The sequence below is a fragment of the Microcaecilia unicolor genome, chromosome 7, assembly GCF_901765095.1.
Source record: "Microcaecilia unicolor chromosome 7, aMicUni1.1, whole genome shotgun sequence".
Lineage (NCBI taxonomy): Eukaryota > Metazoa > Chordata > Amphibia > Gymnophiona > Siphonopidae > Microcaecilia > Microcaecilia unicolor.
In genome coordinates, this window is record NC_044037.1 from 179,085,430 (window position 1) to 179,106,500 (window position 21,071).

At 42.9% G+C, this 21,071-nt stretch overlaps 1 protein-coding gene across 2 annotated transcripts in view; it reads right to left on the reverse strand.

Moving 5' to 3' along the window:
* ORC2 (origin recognition complex subunit 2) overlaps positions 1–21,071 on the reverse strand; it is a 154,996-nt gene that overhangs the window by 132,825 nt on the left and 1,100 nt on the right. For both annotated transcript variants that reach the window (XM_030209630.1, XM_030209631.1), the window contains exons 2-3: positions 12,131–12,230; positions 1,381–1,524 (exon numbers count right to left, since the gene is read on the reverse strand). In XM_030209630.1, coding sequence (XP_030065490.1) covers positions 1,381–1,524; positions 12,131–12,230 — 244 coding nt within the window. The remainder of the gene's footprint in view (positions 1–1,380; positions 1,525–12,130; positions 12,231–21,071) is intronic.

Sequence of the window (21,071 nt, forward strand, 5' to 3'; positions counted from 1 at the left end):
GACCATCTTTCACCACAGAGTGTTCCAAAAATTTGATAATCCAAGCAGACAGAATTCCCCCTTCACCAGTACTTGACTTTCCAGATGAAACCTCTAATTCTATAAATGGCGAGCACAGTTATAAAATAGTGCCACTTACGTATAACTTAATTATATAATTGAACCTTGAATTGGGGCTTAATTGGCACTAATTTGCAGTTATATGCGAATTAAGATGCAAGTTAACATTCAAATGATTATATCAGAGTGACAGGACTGGCTACTACATGGGGACAATCCTTGAAACAGCTACGAGGCAGAACATGAATTATGTCAGAAGTGATCCCCTAGCCGACTAGGATTACAACTTTAAGGTAAGTATTTAATTAAAATTTAAACTATATATGAAATGAAAACTTGAATTTAAGCATTTGATAATTAAAAAGTGAAAATTGATTAAAATAATTGGACCAATGATGAAGGAGGATAAATCTTGCTAGTGATGAATATTTTGCGTTATAGAGTGGCACCGATGAGGTCTTCCTATTTTGTAGTTATTTGGGAACCGTCTTTTATTGGATTATGGTCTTTGAATGCTCCCGGATTGTTATTAAGTAAGCCATAGGATATAAAACCTATTCTATAACGGGCACACATAAATTGTCTAACATGTAACTGCAAAGGGGGCAGGTCATCTGTTCTGACTATTCTAGTGCACACTTTACAAAATACCATCAGTTATGCGTGCAAGTTGCCACATTTAGGCACACACATTTACGCCTGCCATAGACATGGCATGAGTGGTCGTGCCTAAATATTAGGTGTGTAATATTGTCTTACGCTGAAATGGCAATTATGCACTTGTTAGCCATTATAACATTCGGGCTTAGCGCAAGACAGTTTAGCTCCTAACTTTAGATGACCTTTCTTGAATGGACCCTATTATGGTGGAAGAGCCGATTCTGGCAAATACTGTTTCGAATTATGATTTATTTGAAAAACTATATATTCAAATAAATCATAATACGAAACAGTAGGAAAATTTAATACCCACAAATTAAGCTACTTGCCAGAATTCTCCAGATTTTTCTAATTGTTGGTGTGTTAATTTCTTATTTACCATTAATCCAGACTGCACCTGCTGGAGCTCAGCAGTCATCTTCTCTAACTCCCCAGGTGTTTCTCCTGGGCCTTCACCTCCTCAACCTAAATGACATTTCTAAACCCCTCCACCACCAGGTTTCTAGTCACCCTTTTATTTTATTTTTTTTAACATCAACCAACTAGATTATTTTGAATATTTTTTTATTTAAAGCTCCTCAACAACTTGGCTAAAATGCTGATTAAAATATCTTCAGTAAAGCACAACTTAGCCCTATAAACTAGATTATTGCTTAATACCTTGGATATCAGTTCCTAAAACATCCACATAGTCCTTTTCTTTCAGGATTTCCTGTGCTTCATCTTCAGAAACTTGCTCTCTCTTCTTCACAAACGTTTTCACATTAAGCACACACTGAGCAGAGTCTTTCCGAATTTTAACTCCTGCAATCAAAATAAATTTTAAAGAGAATAACATTTTATTTCCATAAGCAATTCATATAGCATACAGTTCAAATAAGCATAGATTCAATTTGTTTAGTTCTTGCTAAAAAGCACTCAGATAACAACTATAACCACAAAGGTTCAAAGCAAACTCATCATATAAATTTGCACCAATCCTTATGGTGGTTACTGAAATTTATTATATCTAAAGGAGTCCAAATTCCTATACTAAAACTGTGAGCCATTAAAAAAGTAAAGTATTCATTGGCAATAAATGCATTCCCCATTGGAAATTATTGCTACAATAAAATTAAAATGCTTCATTCCACAAATTTCTTGAAGCCATTTTGTCCATGACATTTTAAAAAGGAAGATAAACATTCCACATGAAATCTATGACTAAATCACACAACATCTGCAGGAAAGTTAACATCCTGCATGACAAACAGACTGCTTGGAGTCAAAACTGAACACCCATCTTAGCTCATTTAAAAAAAAAAAAAAAAAAAAAAAATATATATATATATATATATATATATATATATATATATTATATATTGTGAGAAGCAATGAAACTACAAAGCACAGAAGGCAGTGAAGCATCAGGGAAATCAGGAACTAAGAAACTACAAAGCCCAGAAGGCAGTGCACCATCAGAGAAATCAGGAACCAAGAAACTACAAAGCCCAGAAGGCAGTGCAGCATCAGCAGAGGGATGAGGGGAATGGAGAGGATTCTATGCAAGAAAGGGAGGAGCCAGGGGTTGATTGGGAAATGGCATCAGATGTGGGAGGGGAGGAGCCCCTAGATCAAGAGGAAGGGGAGGAGAGAATGGAACTGGAGGAGGTAGAAGCAAGAGAGAATGAGGAGGAAATGGAAGTGCTGGTGGAGGGCTCTTAAAGTGAGTTATGGACTGATCAAGAGAGTGAATGAAGACTTGGTGGACTGACCCGGTGGGTGGATGTCAGGAGAATTTGTGCTGACAAATGAGGGAGGTGGGTCATTAGGTCTAAGAGTGAGAAAGTGAGTTAGACCAGATTGCTGTTAAACTGAACTACCGTATTTTTCGGCCTATAAGATGCACCGGACCATAAGACGCACCTAGGTTTTAGAGGAGGGAAATAGGAAAAAAAAAATTTTCCTCTTTCCCTCCTCTAAAACCTAGGTGCTCTGCTCCGGTGCGTCTTGTCCGGGTTTCGGACCTCCGTTCCAGTACTTACATGATTCCATGTGCCCTGGTGGTCTAGTGATGTCGGGGCAGGAAAGAGCCCCCTCTTTCCTGCCCATCGCGCTGCTCTCCGTGCTCCTCTATGCTTTCTGACGGTCTCGGCGAGATTCAAAATGGCCGCCGAGAATCTCGGCGGCCATTTTGAATCTCGCCGAGACCATCAGAAAGCATTGAGAAGCACGGAGAGCAGCGCGATGGGCAGGAAAGAGGGGGCTCTTTCCTGCCCCGACGTCACTAGACCACCAGGGCACATGGAATCATGTAAGTACTGGAACGGAGGTCCGAAAACGCTACCTTCGGACTATAAGACGCACCCCCCATTTTCCTCCCAAATTTTGGGGGAAAAAAGTGCGTCTTATAGTCCGAAAAATACGGTATTTAAAATGCCTTTCTAAATGAGACTGTGGGGGGAAATGGGAAAGGTGAAAGCAGTGCTATGTTGAACTGAATTGAATGAATTGCTAAGCTGAACGGTGTTAAAAGCAATGCTAAGCTGAACGGTGTTAAAAGCATTGCTAAGCTGAACGGAGTTAAAAGCATTGCTAAGCTGAACTGAGTGGAAAGACTTTCTGAGTTAAACTGAAGGGGAAAACATTGCTAATTGAACTGAGATTGGGGAAGCAGTGTTCCTAACGTATGCTACAGGTGAAAACTTAATTGAACCAAGCTGGGTGTAGAGCTTGGTTGACGTGGGCTGCGAGTGAAATTTAACTGCACTGAGCTATGTGAAGAACTTTGTTAATATGAGCGGCAGTGAGAAACTTAATTGAACTGAACTGTGAAAAGAGCTTTGCTGGAGTAAGCTGCAGGTGACCACCTAAGTAAACTGAATAATGCGAGGAGTTTTGATGATGTGAGTTACACTGAGCAGCTTAATGAGCTGCAGTTGGAATCCCACTTTCACTGAACTGTGCAAGGAGAATTGGAAAAGGGAACTGCAGGGAAAAGGTGACTACTCTGAATAGGGTAAGAGAGTCCTAGCAAGATTGAACTGTGTTTAAAAGTTGGTCTACACCGGGGAGAGGGGAAGGTCTGGGAGGACTTGAAGAAGAATAGATGTATTAAGGAGGTAATAAAGCACTTTTAGTGAATCTCCTGTTTTCCTGAGACACTGTTTGCAGACCTTTAACCCTGGGAGTGGATGATATGCGGTGCTGAGAAGGAAGAGACTAGGAAGGTGAAGGAGCTGTGAGGATACAGCAAATGATCCTGACAATATATATTTAACAAAACTACTAATCAGGGGATAAAACTGAACTCCCAGAGTCAAACTTCAATTCTACCACAAAAAGACTCCAGTATTATTATATTTATCACAAAAACCGTTATTCTATATATTTATTTAAAACTTCCCACTCATATCATCTATTCACCCTTCTCATCCTGTGCTATAATAAACAATATTGCAAACACTTCACAATGTTCGCATTTTTTTCACATTTTCGCTAACAATTAAAGGAACACAACTCAGTCTCTGCAACGCAGTAATTCACGCCTCGCTTTCCACTTGGCTTCTGCGTTGTTAGCGAAAATGTGAAAAAAATGCGAACATTGTGAAGTGTTTGCAATATTGTTTATTATAGCACAGGATGAGAAGGGTGAATGGATGATATGAGTGGGAAGTTTTAATTAAATATATAAAGGTTTTTGTGATAAATATAATAATACTGGAGTCTTTTTGTGGTAGAATATATATTTAAGACAAAATTTTTCTCCTTTAAACAGATCATCCCCAAATAACTATGGATATTTATTTGTTGCATTTATTTCCCACATTTTCCCACCTATCTGCAGGCTCAATGTGGCTTACAATATTACATCATGTCAAGCGTCATTCAAGAGTAGATACACAATTAATTACATATAGAACAAGTGAAACATAGTGGATATAATCAATTCAGTAAACAAGAAAACAGTCAGAATATCAAGTGACTAGCAGTATGTTAGAAATCCTATTATTGATTATTATGGTAAGTCTTGTTGATTGCTTCTCTTGTCAATAAGATGTGGAAGACATCAACCAAGAGGTGGACGAACACCTGTACATTAATAATATGAACAGTACATGGAAGAATGCCATAGTTTTGGCAGCTGATAATAGTAAGAGGCTGATTCATAAAGTCAGATGCCTGGTGAAAAAAACAAGACCTCCCTGCATGCCAATAGAATGAAAAAATAACAAAAAAAAAAAAACTTTATATGGCAAAAAGTAAATTTGGATCTTATCAAATATAACAGGTCAGGTAGCAGATCAAAAACATAGTAACATAGTAGATAATGGCAGATAAAGACCTGCATGTTCCATCCAGTCTGCCCAACAAGATAAACTCATTATATATGGTATGCGATACTTAATATTTATACCTGATCTTGATTTATCCTTGTCATTTTGAGGGCATAGACCGTAGAAGTCTGTCCAGCACTGAACCTGTTCTAAAATTTCTGAAGTTAATGTTGAAGCACCTGAAAAGCTCCACACCATCTCATTCAAATCTATTCAGCCATGATCAGGGCACAGACCTTAGAAGTCTGCCCAGCGCTAGCCTTGTTCTTCAAGTTCTTAAGCTGAATCTGAATCTGTCCACAATCAGAACACAAATTGTAGAAATTTGCCCAGTACTGGCTTTGCTTCCCAATTACCAGTGTTGCTTCCTGATCTCCGCTAAGCTTCTTTAGATCCATTCCTTCTATAACATGATTCCTTTATGTTTATCCCACACATTTTTTTAAATTCTGTTACCGTTTTCATCTTCACCACCTCCCACAGGAGGGCATTCTAGGTTATCTACCACCTTCTCCATGAAAAAAATACTTCCTGACATTATTCCTGCGTCTCCACCCTTTCAACCTCAATTCATGTCCTAAACTTCTAGCTCCTTCCCGTCTCTGGAAAACATTTGCTTGTGGATTATTACATTTCAAATAGTAAATTTGAGGATTTCAAATAGTTGAACATCTGTATATCATCATTCCTGTTTCTACTTTTCTCCAGGGTATACACGTTCAGGTCGGTAAGGGGCTCATTTTCAAAGCACTTAGACTTACAAAGTTGCGTAGGTTACCATGGAACTTTGTAAGTCTTAAGTGCTTTCAAAATATGCCTATAAGTCTCTTCGTACGTCCTACAACACAAATTCCATACCATTTTCTCTGAACTGCTTCAAGAACTGTTGATCTGAAGGAGCACTAAATCAAAGTCACTTGAAAACCAGAAAGCTGATGTTACTGCACACGTAAGAAACTCGGGGTAGGCCCTCAGGATGGTGTAATCATCCCGCAGGAAAATATACAGGGGATGGTCTATCAGCACTTGGAGTTCGCTAACGCAATAGCCATGAGGAAGAGCGTCTTCCAGGTGAGGAATTTGAGGGGCACTGTGGAGAGAGGTTCAAATGGTGTCTGAAAAAATTGACTCAATAACACATTGAGGTCCGGATGTGGTATTGCAGGACGGCAGTCGAGGCTGGACTGGAGGCTTGAGGTTGGTAAGAACTTTCATGAACCTGGTGATCCAAGGATGGTTGGAGATGGGTATATTTTGAAAGAGGTCATTGTAGACCGCTATAGCACTTAAATTAACTTTGACTAAGAAGGTCCTAAGTCCCATGTTGGACAAGGTCTGGAGATACTGAAGGAGGCAGGATATAGGACATGTGCGAGGGTCTAATACCACTGATGTGCACCAGATTCTAAACCCTTTCCATTTAAAAGAGTAAGAACTTCTAGTGGAGGGTCTTCTTCAGGCTAGAAGCACTTGAGTGACCTTGGGAGGCAGGTCTAGCTTTTCAACTTCCAAGCTGCCAACACTAGGGCACAGAGATTATGGTGGAGTATCATTCCATTGTCCTGAGAAATGAGGTCCACCAAGAGGTGGACCAGAGGTTAGCAAGCCAGATAATGTAGAAACAGAAACAAAATCTGTCAGGACCAGTAGGGTGTAATGAGTACTACCAAGATCCTATCTCATATCTTCAAGAGTGTTTTTGCTATGAATAGTGTGGGGGAATAGGAGTAAAACAATTCCCATTTCCAAGGGATGCTGAAAGCATCAGGTGCATACCTCTTGGAAGATGGTCTCTTGGAGCAGAACCTGGGACACTTGGTATTGCCCTTCGTGGTAAATAGGTCCATGGTGGGTTCCTCAGAGACAGAAGAGCTGCTCCATGATGCTCCAGTTGTCAGCTCAAGGTATCTGCTAGGGAGTTCTGTTCCCCTCGCAGATAGGTGACATGAATGAGACAGTTGATGGAAATGATAAACTTCCAGATCTGGCATACTTCTTTTCAGAGAGTGTGTGAATCCATGTCCCCCCTGTTTACTGATATAGAACATCGCAACTTGATTGTCAGTTTGCAGGAGGACAGAGATCCTTGAAATCTATGGCTTGAAGGCCTTCAGGGCATTGGCTATGGCCCTGACTTCCAACAGGTTGATGTGTAACCCCGACATAGATGGTAGCTATGTGCCCCCTGTCCAAAGAAGGAGGTGGTGAGTACCCAAGTCATGCTTGGCGGCATCTGTGGTGACAGTCATTTGGTGTGGGGATTATTGGAAAGGTGTTCTGAACGTAAGGTTACCCTTGAGGGCAGCTTGGGTGGAGGGATTGATTGCAACCTTGTGGATGAGAGGCTGGATGTGTTAGTTCCAGTAGTGTTACAGATGCCAATGTAGAAGCCGCATGTGGAGTTTGGTGGTGGAGACCACTTAGACAAATGCTGCAAAGTGCCCACGAGGCTTAGGAAGGCTTGGACCATCTTGTGAGTGGAGATGCGTCAGGCATGGACGATAATGATTGTGGTCCCCTTGGCTGGGAGAAACACTCTGGCTTTGATGGTGTGAATGTCTGCGCCAATGAATTCCAGAGCCCATGTTGGTGAAAGGTGAGACTTGTTCGATAAGATAGCCTAGTTCCTAGAGAAGGGACATAGTCATGTCGAATGAGGCCTGTGTCTCCTGAAGTGAGCGACCCACAATCAGCCAGTTGTTGAGGTAGGGGAACACACAAACCCTTGTTTGCAGAGTTGCGCTGCTGCAATGGCGACACATTTGGTGAAGGCTTAAGGGGCTATTGAGAGTCCAAATGGGAGGACGTTTTATTAGTAATGTCCAATACAGAGAAGAACAGGTATTGTTTCTGATATGGATGTACTGGAACATGTGTATAGGCATCCTGAAGATCCAGGGCAGCCAGTCAGTCACTGGGTTGTAGGAGAGGTAGGATGGTTCCCACAGAGTGCATTTGGAACTTCTCCCTCAGGATGTACTCGTTTAGCTTCTGGAGGTCTAGGATGGGGTGGTAACCTTGGTTCTTTTAAGATGAGAAAATAACGGGAAAAGAACATGCCGTTAACTTCTGGAGTGGGCAAAGATTCTGTGGCACCTAACTGAAGTAGTCTTTGCACCTTCTGAAGCACTTGACACCCCAGAGAATGTGTAGGAGGACGATGGTCTCGGTAGAGATGGGCATTGGAAGCAGATGCAATAGCTCTCCCTGACGACGTTCAGCACCCAGTGGTTGCTGGTGATATTGTGCTATGCCTCTGGAAAGAGTATGATCCTTCTTCCTCCCCCCCCCTCCCCCCCACTAGTATGTATTTGGTTTGTGTATTGTCAAAAGATTCTGGTTCTGCTTCTTGGGTGGAGCAGACCTCTGGTATCCACCATAGGAGCAGACTCTGTGGGTGCTTGAGCACCCCTAATATTGAGAAAATTCCTTGTGTGTGTCAAGGGAGGGGTTATTTCCATTGGGCTTAGCACCCCCAACAATTTTGAAAAATTGACTCCTATGATGTCCATGATCTTTGGTGCACCTCTTTGAACACCTACTATGTGGCCAATTCGGTTCACTTACACGGCATTTATACAGCAGTTGTTGTTTTTCGGCATATGAAGCCATGGAGGAGTGGCCTAGTGGTTAGGGTGGTGGACTTTGGTCCTGGGGAACTGAGTTCGATTCCCACTTCAGGCACAGGCAGCTCCTTGTGACTCTGGGTAAGTCACTTAACCCTCCATTGCCCCATGTAAGCCGCATTGAGCCTGCCATGAGTGGGAAAGTGCAGGGTACAAATGTAACTAAAATAAAAATTACTTTGTTCTATCTGGCAGCCAATAAGTCATAAAAGGTTTTGAAATCACTATCAGATACCGTGTTCATTTCACCCGTTCCGAATAATATATACGTGCACTGTCTCATTTGATATACGGAGCTGCGCATCCATAGGTTGGTCCTTTTTCTATGAAATAGTTCAACAAAGGGTTTTAAGTTCCCATGTTTTGACCAGGTATAGTGGGGCTAGGGTAACAATGCAATTGCCACTGCCTCCTAGATTCTGCACAGAAGGAGAATTTTGTGCAAATACTTCAATGTGCACTGCGGTGGCACAGAATTTCCCAAGAATAGATTTGCAATCCAGAGTGTAGAAGGACATCTCACATGGGTTGTCATAACATTTAGAGCAAAACATATAAAGCAATATTTCCTTACCATCTTTGATAAGAACTTGTGATGAGAACAAAGAACTACCTTATTGTGATGGAATACAGTTTACAGATCAAAGCTTGAAGTTCATTTATTCTATTAATTGGGGAAAATGCTTTCCTGGTGGCATACTTGAGTGTATTCAAAAGGTGACTTTATAAAGAGATGCAAGGATGATGTTGAGGTCCCATGGTACAGTAGGAGTTGAAGCAATATAAGGCTGAACTGTTGACTTTTGAACAGAGGAGAAAGAGGATACCTGTGCTGGATCTGTGTTAGCAAGGTAAGAAATCTTGCACTGTTATCAATCTATCCATGATCCACGCTGTAGATTGTTTTTTTTATTTTTAATTCTTTATTTATTCAATTTTTACATTTATATCCACAAACATACATGTATTGGAAATATCAGAAATTACAATAGCAATATAATACATTATATCAAAATGATATAGTATAGAAATAAACATAATTAACTTTGTCCACAATAAGCTGGATCAGAATACTAAGAAATTTCACATAAAGTAATGTAATAATATAATTATTACAAATGGAAGGGAGAAACGGATGTTCACAGCCGGTTTAAACAGCATTAAACTATGGAGGTCCAGCCACAGGCAGAACAGCCTTTTCTTTTGATTCAATAAACTCTAATAATTTCTTGGGTGTAAAGAAAACAAAATTCACCATTACAAGGGAGACATAGCATTTACAAGGACATTTTAACATAAAGGATCCCCCTATTTTAAGAACTCTTGATTTATATACATCAAGAATTCTTTTCTCCTCTTTTGCGTATTTCGCGCCATATCAGGAAAAACCTGTATCTTTTATCTCAAGAAAGAGTCATTAATGTGGCGAAAATATGACCGAAGAATAATATTTCTATCCGGTTCAACAGTGAAGGTGACCAGCAGTGTTGATTTTCCGTGATAAGTTCAAGAGAACTCTCCAAGAATTCTGTCAAATTCAAATTGGGGTTAGGAGCAGGTTGGAATTGCTCTTTAGGCAATTTAGATATTCCAGTTATGTACTGGGCCCTCGTTATGGGAGGATATCCTTCAACGAGTATTCCCAATACATCACAAAAATATTTCTTGAGCATATCTACCAAGGTAATCAGAGGAGATTTCGGAAAGTTCAAAAATCTTAAATTATTCCTGCGTCCATTATTTTCAAGGTATTCCAATTTTCTTTCTTGGATTTCTCTTTCTTTAATCAAAGCTGTAGTTAAATTTTTTAATTCTTCAATTTCTCCCGCCATTTTAGTAGTTTTCACATTCTGTTCTTGGACTTGATCAGATAGTTTCTGATTAGTCTTTTTTATTTCCATTATTTCACCTTTAACTGAGGTATTCATTAATAGTAAGGTATTGTTCACACCTTGAATGGCGTCCCATAGTGTGTTTAAAGTCACCACTGGAGGTCTCAATATTCCTCCGGTACTCAGTTACGATCTCCCGGGTTGGGGGAGCGGTATCTGGCACACGCTGCAACTCAGATGTTTCCTTCCCAGGGGTCGAGGTGCCCATAGGTCCTCCTTCCACTGACATCGCCGGGTTTTCAGTCTCAGAATGCCGTGACCCCGTGGGCAACAAATCGTCTCCAGGTCGCAGAGGAGCAGTGTAGGAAGGAGGACTCAACGTCATTCCTTCAATGATGCGCTCTAGGCCCAAAATGGCCGAGTCTGCCGAGGTGGGCATCCGCTCTCCAAGGGCTCCAACTCCAAAGTTCTCAAGAGTCATTTGGCGGGTGGTGGGTGTCTGCGGCGGTACCGCGGAGGAGGGAGCCACTGTCTTCCCCTTTCTCTTTCCCATCCTAGGATCGGGAAGACGAACCTCTTGCCAGAGCAGTGAGGATTCTCAGGAGCTACAGAGCCGCACATCCGTTCACGACGCCATCTTGATCCGTGCCCACGCTGTACATGATGCTTGGCAGTACCGTCTTGATGTAGCCTCTTTGATGTGGAGATGGCTGTGCAGGCCTTTGCTGACATGTACAAGCTTTTCCAGGCTTTAGAAGAAGTTGCGAAAAAGTTCTAAACACTTGCACAGGTCTCAGATGGTTTCATTTTGTGCCTGGAAATCTCCACAAAGTTTTGCTTCAGTTTCAAGAATGTCTGGTACTTCGCCTTTGCAAATGGAAGTCATTGTACAGGGAAGAAGATGGAACTTGCAACAAGAGCTAGCTGCTAAAATACAAGTTGATCTGATCTCTGCACAGATGTCACCTTGTTCTCTCATTTTTGGACAAGCATAAAGCCTCTTCTGTGCTTCCTAATGATTTCCGAAGAAGCCAAGGCAGTCTTTATGAGCTTGTGTATACCCACACAGCTTGCAATCAGTCCGGTTACTGTTGGCAGTCCAAAAAAAATTAAACATTTAGAATGTGTACCAAATTTCTAGATTTTAGCTCAACGCAGCAGGCAAGACCTGGACCCCAATATCATCTGGGACATCTTTAACATGCAAAAAGGCAAAAAGGAAAAAAATTTTTTTTTTAGGAATGAGAAAAAGAAAAACATCAGAAACAGAGACAGAGTTGCTTTTGTGTCCATTCAGCAGAGTGCAAAACACAAAACTGAGGTACTGAGGAGATTGCTTTGCGTGGAAAGGACTGCATGGGCTCAGAACTGCTCAGTTATAAGCTCTGAGCTAGTTCTTCCATTCTAGCAAGCATGATGATGTCACCCACTTGTATGCCTAACTCAATCTTGCTTGTCGATGGAAAAAATAAGATGCATGCCCAAGATCAGTCATCACTGATTATTTTATAGCCTCTTTAAATACCAGACTCCTTAAAATGTGTCAATATTAGAAAAAAAATTATCAAAGCTGGAGCCTAATCAATTTCCCTTAGGTCGTACACATACAGTTTAAGAATGTATCTTCCATCAGTACCTTCTTGTTTATCAATGATGTGATCTAGAACATCTTCATCCCCCACAAACTGAACCTGCAGGGCACCTGCTTCCGGCATTTTTCGTTGATTCATTCCTAACTGTGGTCAAACAAAAACAGAGAGTCATTCACTGTCATTTAAATGTCTCAAGAAACTCTTGATTTTCAATGATAATTTCTTTTGGACAAGCTGTAGGTGATACCGTCATACATTTATGACTAGTTTGTTTTCACAAGCTATATACAGTACTACTTTTATCATGTCAGTGATGAGAAAGGACATTGATTTGGATAAAGAATCTAAAATTATATTTCACTAGAAAGAAAAATAAAGTTTCAGAATTTTTTTAATTGAGTCTTTTCATCTCACTTAGTACTCCTTGCTTAGTTTCAACACCATTATCTTGAAACTGTATGAATTCACATATTTTTGTATTTTCTCTTATACATGCATGCTCATTAGTTTACATCAACAAAATGGTTACAAAAAAAATCTTCCTTTTAGAGCTGTATTCAACCACTTCCAGCTCTGTTCAATTCACTTCACCTCTTCATAGCTTCCACAGCTCCACTTCCAGCCTCTGTCCCCATTACCCAGCCTCTCTTCTCCTTACAATTTTCTGCCTTTTCAAGCCCTTTACAATATAATTCTCTCTCCCTGTCAGTAACCCCTTTCCCTCTTCTTAGCCCCCTGTATTCCTCTCCCCACAGCTCCACTCCCCGCACATCTTCCACTCATACCTCCTTTCTGCTTCTTCCAGCCTTTCACAGCAGAATTTTGTCTCCTAGGCAGGAACCCCTTTCAATTTACTTACCCTTTCCTGCTCCACTCTCAGCTTGTCCTCATCACCCAGCTTCTTTTCCCCGTACAACTGCTTTCTGCCTCCTCCTGCCTTTCACATCAGAAATCTCTCTCCTAGTCAGTAAATTCTTTCAATCCCCTTCACCCCTTCCTAGCCCCTCTCTTCAACTCCCACTACTTGTCTGTTTTTTTTTAAACGTAATTGCTAAATGTATTTACTTTGGCAACACATGTAAAATTGTCATGCCAATAAGGTTTGTCTGACTCTGTCTTCTTTCATTTTCTAAGTGACTTTCTACTGTTCTTTCCCACTCTATTGGCAGCTGCAGACAGGAAGTATGTCTATCCTTGGTTACTAGAGCTCTCTTTTCCCCCCTGAAAGCTGGGGAATCGGCATGCACTAAAATAAAAACTAGTGTTTGCCTATTTATAGCCTGAGTACTTACTGCCACTCATTGACCTAGCAGTAAGGGCTCATACGCTACCTGTGCCATAACCATGCAGCGTGCACCAACATGGCTGCACTGCCGATTACCTCCAGGAATGCCCCCGCGGTAGAAATCAGAAACTTATTTTCTACCGCGGGATTCAGCACATGCCAGACTCAGAATTACCACTGGGCACACGAGCTACCCTGGCAGTAGGAGTGGCCTAGTGGTTAGAGCACTGGTCTTGCAATCCAGAGGTGGCCAGTTCAAATCCCACTGCTGCTCCTTGTGATCTTGGCAAGTCACTTAACCCTCCATTGCCTCAGGTACAAACTTAGATTGTGAGCCCTCCTGGGACAGAGAAATATCCAGTGTACCTGAATGTAACTCACCTTGAGCTACTACTGAAAAAGGTGTGAGCAAAATCTAAATAAATATCTTGTCCAACCCAAAGTGTTCAGTGCATTACATCATAATAAATATAACTTTGCTCCAATGTCATATAATTCAAAATAAACAACATGCCTCAATAATGAAACTGGTGATACATCAAAGACACTTGTCTGAAAAATGTTTCTCACAGCCCCAATTTCTGGTTTGAAGTGGCAACAAATAAGGCTGATGTACACATTTACATCCAAAGCTGATGTGAAAGATACGTTAAAAAATTTCAGCACCAGAAGCACTGCCAACTTCTCAGGGAATCTGCCCTAACCTGGGTTGCAATTCACAGTTTCAGGGGTACAAATAAATCCGTTCAAAGTTCTTCTATTTCAGTGTGTCCCAACATGTGGTACAAAAGACACCTACAGGGGTTACGTGGCAAATGACAAGAAAGCAAACTCTTTCTCCCTCCCTTTTTTTATGCATCCTTCAGCAGTAGCAGTTCAATGTGGAGCAGGCACAGAGATACACAGGGCACGTGTAGAGGAGCTGTCAGTAGTGAGACATTGTCAGGGGGTGTGCAGTCCTTCAACAGTGGAACCTGAATTTGGAGCAGGGGCAGAAATTACATGGAGCACATACAGAGGAGCTCTATTGTACAGCATGCCTCTGTAGCTTTGTGCAATGATCCAATTCTGATCCTTCACTGCAGGAAAGCCGCACCTTTTTCTTGCCTTTTTTGAACCCCAGGGCCATGCAAGTTGGATCAGGAGACTCAAGTTTATTGCAGCTGCAACTCTACTCCATGCTGACCCACCACTAACAGAAAGCATCAACTTCCTCTGGCCTCCTCCAAACCCAAGGGCTGTGTGGGTTGGATCAGGCAACCCCAATTTATCCTGGCTGCAGCCTTACTCCTTGGCCTGCCACTGCCAGAGCTCTGCTCTGTGCTGACCCACCACTGACAGAAAAGTAGCACCTTCCTCTGGCCTCTTCTGAACCCCAGGCTGTGGAAATTGAGGGGGTCTTTTACTAAGCTGCGGAAGCACTTTTAGCACGCACTAATGATTAGCACACACTGAAAGCTAGAGAGGCCCATATATTCCTATGGGTGTCTCTAGCATTTAGCGTGTGCTAAAAACGCTACCACAGCTTAGTAAAAAATCCTCTGAGTCAGGAAACCCCATTACAACACAGCTGTAGCCTTACTCTTTGACCTGCCCCTGCCCAAGTAGAGCTCCATGTTGACCCACCACCGTCAGAAAGCAGCACCTTCCCCTGGCCTCCTCCAAACCACTGGCTGTGCAGTCAAGTCAGGAGACCCAATTGAGGCCAAGGCTGATTCTGCAGCCTTGCTCCAGTTCCTCAGACTACAACCTCAGCACTAGGTAAGGAAAAAAAAAACTACTGTGGCGCTGAGATTAGTGGGTATAGCAAAAGAAAAGTGATGGTGGTGGGGAGAAAGGGGTGGAGTACAGAGGGAAGATTTGGGGGTAAAAACAGGGGAAGGGGAAGGATGGGAAAAAGAGAGAGAGGAATAGGTATGCATTTGTAAAAAGGGGTAGGAAGAGAGAGAGAACAAATAGCGTGAAGGAAATTTGGGAAACAAGAAAGCACAACAGAGAAGGGAGTGTTTGTGGGATTGGCAGGTGTCGTTAGAGAACTGAATGGGGCTGGCAAGTTCCTCTTGTTGTTTCTTTGAGGGAAGGTATTGGTATCTTGGTGCTGCTGAGACTTTCTTCCTTTCTCTCTTAGGGGATTCTTAAACAGCAAGAGGGGCTTGGTGGCCCCAACCTATAAGATCCCACTCAGAGGTAATATGTTGGAGATGTTAAGCACCTCTTATTGTTCTGGGGTTGGAAGGTGATATGTCGGGTCTGCTGAGCCCTTCATCCTGTTTCTCTAGGGCTGGAAACCTCCCAGCCTCGGAGAAACATTTAAGAGGGGCCTGGTGGCCCCAACCTATAAGCTCCCACTAAGGTGATTTGACGGAACCGTTGAGCCTCTTTTGCTGTTTCTCTGTGAGAGGCGATATGTTGGGACTGCCGAGCTCCTCTTGTGTTGTTCTGGGAATGATATTTTGCAGCCACTGAGTACCTCTTACTTTGTCTCTGGGGAATCGGATCTTCCAAGCCTTAGAGAAACAGCAAGAGGAGCTTGACAGAGAAAAACATAAACCAGAGACTGGGACCAACATAATTAGAAAAAAAAGACTAGTCAACAAAGGTAGAAAAAAAGTAATTTTACTCTCTATGTCATTAATAGAATATGTCAGTTTATGGAATGTACATCTACCAGAAATGGTTTTAGACATGAGCATGAAATATAACAAATAATGTCAACTGTGCTACTTTCCAAATTTTCTAAGCACAGAATGCTAAAAGAGGTAACAGGCCACACCTTGAGTTTAAGTAGCTGTGGTTGCAAACCTTGTATATTCTGAAGACAGTTTGCACTTCTCTGTCATTACTATGCACTATTTATTTTTAGCTGTTTTTTTTTTTTGTTTTTAAGTCTGAGCATCTTTATTGAAAAATTATATATTATCAAAGAGATCACAAAGAGAACAGGTAAACATATAACACAGATGGAAAAATTAAGACTTACCTGATAATTTTCTTTCCTTTAGCCGCAACAGATGAATCCAGAAACTGGTGGGTTGTATCCGCCTACCAGCAGGTGGAGATAGAGAACACTAAAATAAGGCAATGACCCTGAAGTCCTGCACCTTCAACCTTCAGTATATGTCGAATCACAAAGCAGAGCCAAAAGGAACAACTACACTTGCCAACCTTACTCACAACAAACTTGCCCATTCAACCTGAGCAGTAATATTAGAATGAGTAATTGTAATTTTTTTTTTAATACACTGTATCTGCAAAACCAGATCTGAACAAAAACCACAAACAAACCAAGAGCGCAAAAACCACAAACAAACCAGGAGCAGAGTCAAAAATGGGGAGGGATCCTGGATTCATCTGCTGCGACTAAAGAAAGAAAATTATCAGGTAAGTCTTAATTTCTCCTTCCTTAGCCTCAGCAGCAGATGAATCCACAAACTGGTGGAATGTACCCAAGCACTCCCTAAACTGGGTGCGAAGCTGCCACCCCAAACCTTACGTCGTCTCGTGCAGCCACATCAATTCTATAATGTCGTACAAAGGAAAGACGGGAAGCCCAAGTAGCAGCCCGACAAATCTCCTGCAAGAAAACATACCCGTCTCTGCCCATGACGATGCCTACACTCAAGTGGAATGTGCCTTCAACACCTCCAGTGGGGACCGATCCTTCATGATGTACGCCAAAACAATCGATTTCTTGGAGGAAAGGAGAAACGGGTGACATGATACAGACGTTCAAATATTTGAAAGGTATTAATCCGCAAACAAACCTTATCCGGAAATGGGATGGTGGTAGAACTAGAAGACATGAGGTTGAAGGGGGGCAGACTCAGGAGTAATGTCAGGAAGCATTTTTTCATGGAAAGGGTGGTAGATACATGGAATGCCCTCCCAAGGGAGGTGGTGGAGATGAAAACGGTAATGGAGTTCAAACGTGTGGGATAAACACAAAGGAATCCTGTGTAGAAGGAATGGATCTATGGAATCTTAGCGGAGATTGGGTGGCGAGGCCAGTAATTGGACAGTAAAAACAATGCTGGGCGGACTTCAACGGTCTGCGCCCTGATCATGGCTGAATAGATATGGATGGGTTGGAGTGTATTTTTAAGGGGCTTCGACGTTAGCTTCAGAACTTTTAATACAGGAACAGTGCTGGGCGGACTTTTACGGTCTGTGCCCTGAGAAAGGCAGGGACAAATCAAACTCGGGTATACATATAAAGTATCGCATACCATGTAAAATGAGTTTATCTTGGTGGGCAGACTGGATGGACCGTTCAGGTCTTTATCTGCCATCATTTACTATGTTACTATGACTACTTAAGCCACTAATTTATAGTGGCCTTAGATGCAGCATAACCCCGCCTAGGCCCAGACAACAGATTGCAAAGGTGATCCAAACACTGGAATTCATTAGACATCTGCAAATACTGCAGAATAACCCTGCGGACATCTAACAGGCACAGCTGAGCACAGGAATCCGGAAAATCCTCCTTCTGAAACGAAGGAAGAAAAAGAGGCTGGTTCAGATGAAGAGACAGAATGACTTTCAGCAGGAAAGATGGCACTATTCTCAGAACACCACCAGATTCTGAAAATTGCAGAAATGTATCATGTCAGGACAGTGCTTGGATCTCGGACACCCTATGTGCTGTCATGTCTACTAGTTGAGATCCTTCTCTGACGCTAGGCGCAGTGGCTCAAACGGTCCCATCTGCATGGCTCGGAGAACCAAGCCCAAATTCTAAGAAGGACACGGACTATGAAGCGGATGGCGCAGGTGTAAAGCTCTCACAAAAAAACTGACCATATCCGGATGAGCTGCTAGAGAAGTCCCGAACACACGCCCCCAAAAACAGGCCAATGCCACAACCTGAACCCGCAGAGAATTGCACGCCAGATCCTTTTGCAAACCCTCCTGCAAGAAAGCCAACATCTGCGACACCAACACCCGTAAAGATGACCAAACATGAGGATCACACCACGTCTCAAACATTCACACCACCACACCTGGGCATACGCCGTCATAGTGGAGTGCTTCCGGGCCTGCAGCAAAGTGGCAATGACAGAGTCAGAATAGCCCTTCTTCCTCAATCTCGACCGCTCCAGAACCAAGCCGTAACACCAAAGCGGCAGGGATCCTTGATGACTACTGGACCCTGAAGCAGAAGACCCGGCAACAGTGGAAGTCAAAATGATTTCTCATCTAGTAACTGTACTAAGTCGGCATTCCAAGGACAACGCAGCCAATCTGGTGCCACCAGAATTACCAATTCCCTGGTGACAAATCATGTGAAGAATTTGGCCGATTAAAGGCCAAGGTGGAAACACATACAGGAGTGTTGATACCGGCCACAATTTTGACAGGGCATCCAAACCTTCAGAGCAGAGTTCTCTTCTTCTGCTGAAAAACTGGTCCACTTTGGCATTTGCTCTGGATGCCATGAGATCGATCTCCGGGGTCCCCCACTTGCTACAGATCTGGCGAAATGCCTCTGACGCAAGCTCCCACTCTAAGTCGAGCACGTTGTTCTAACCTGTAATGTGGGCCACCGAAAACAGAAGTGGCGCTCCGCCCACTCCAGAATGCCTGCTGCCTCGGCGGCCAATGATCTGCTTTGTGTGCTGCCCTGGTGGTTGATGTAAGCCATTACCATTGTATTGTCCAAGAGAATCCGGACCGTTTGATCCTCCAGTTTCGTTCGGAATGCCAGAAAGGCTTTGAGCATTGCCCTCAATTCCAGCCAATTGATGGACCTATCCGCCTCCGTTTCTGTCTAACGACCCTGCAAATAGTGGTGGAGGCAATGATCCCACTACTCGGAAGGCTGACATCTGTCACCACAACTAACCACTGTGGGGTCGTCAACGGCATTCCCCCACTGCAGGTTGGCCTCACACAGTCACCAACTTATGCTGCGCTGCGCCCCCGGAAGCCAGGGAAGACGCCACTGATACTTCAGAAATACTGGAGACCAGTGTTCCAGTAACAAATGCTGCAGAGGCTGCCTGTGAGCCCTCTCACCCACGGTACCACCTCCAGGATGGCCGCTATCGAGCCCAGCAGCTGCACATAGTCCCAAGCATGGGGTTGAGGAAGGCGCAATAAACCGCGCACCTGACTCAGGAGCTTAAGCGTCCTGCCCTCCAGCAGGAAAACGCACCCCTGAGCCGTGTCGAAGCAGACCCCCAGATATTCCAGCAACTGTGAGGGATTCAGGTGACTCTTCAAAAAACTGATCACCTAGCCAAGAGACTGTCGTACCTCGATGACATGAGCGGTGGCAAGTCGACTCTCCTGCTCCGAATCTGCTCAGATCAGTCAATCGTCAAGATAAGGATGTACTCTGATTCCCTCTCTCTATAGGAACGCAGCCGCCACCACCATTACTTTGGAAAACATGCGTGGTGCCATGGCCAGCCCAAACGACAAGGCTTGTAACTGAAAATGCCGACCTAGAACCACAAAACTTAGAAATCGTTGATGAGGGGGCCAAATTGGAATACGCAAATACACCTCTTTTAGATCCAGTACCATGAGGAACTCCCCCCGACTGGACTACTGCCACTACAGACCTTAAAGTTTCCATGCAGAAATGCCTCACTCGCATAAACTCATTTACCTTCCACAAGATGAGAACTGGTCTGAAGGAACCCTCTTTGCGAGGCACCACAAAGTAGATCGAAAACAGGCCTGTGTGAAGCTCAGACTGCGGAACGGGTGTCACTGCAATGTGTTCACTGCCGCCCACTTGGTGGCTGTGGCACACCGCGATTTCAAAAAGGCGTCTCCTACAGGCGTGGAAAATTCCAGCCTGTACCCATCTCTAATCAACTCTAGAGCCCATTGGTCCAAAGTAATGTTGGCCCACTCTTCGTAGAAAAGGGTCAGCCGACCCACTATCCAAGAAACGAAACAGTGGACCAGAGCTCCCAGCCACATGCATGTTCCTGAGGACCTCTTGTCAGGATGAAAGGAAGAGCACTTTTGAAATCTGGGACGCTAAAAAGCAGCCAAGGCTCGACCGGGCGATACTGCCAGGCCTCACAAAATTGAGGCTTCAAAGAGGCGGCCCTGGCAGAGGCCTGGGGCTTATCCTTTGGAAGGCGTTGGGATTTGGAATCTCCCAAGTCTTCACATTCTTTTCTAAGTCTTCACCGAACAACAGCTTCCCTCAAAAGTGTGATTTAGTGAGCCACTGCTTAGAGGCCATATCTGCTGACCAATGTCGGAGCCAGAGCTAGAAGAATGTTTGATTGCTGTAATATGTTGTTTAATCCTACAACCTTTGAGGTATGAAACCAATAGTTTCCCAGCCTTGTTAGCTAAAGCATAGTATGTGGAGCTCTGCTTAAAATGTATAGTCGAGGCTATCTGGCTCAAAAAACGATTATATTTGAATTTCAAAGTTTGTAGTTGAGACAGTTGGCTTGGAACATATTTATTGTAAAGAGCAGATTCCAAGGCGTGAATTCACATTCCATAGCTTTAAATTCATAATTACTATTATTTATTTTTGTAATGCAGTGTAATTAATCACTTCATCCCTTAGCCAAGCTTTGTAGTATTCCTAGATAGTGAAATAGCTCAGGTCCCAAGTGACATTGCGAGTGAAAAAGTAATCTAACGTTTATTTAATATGACTCAAAAATGTATCACCAGCTAATAGGGGTGAATTCAATCTCCAGAGTTTTTGTTTGCCACTT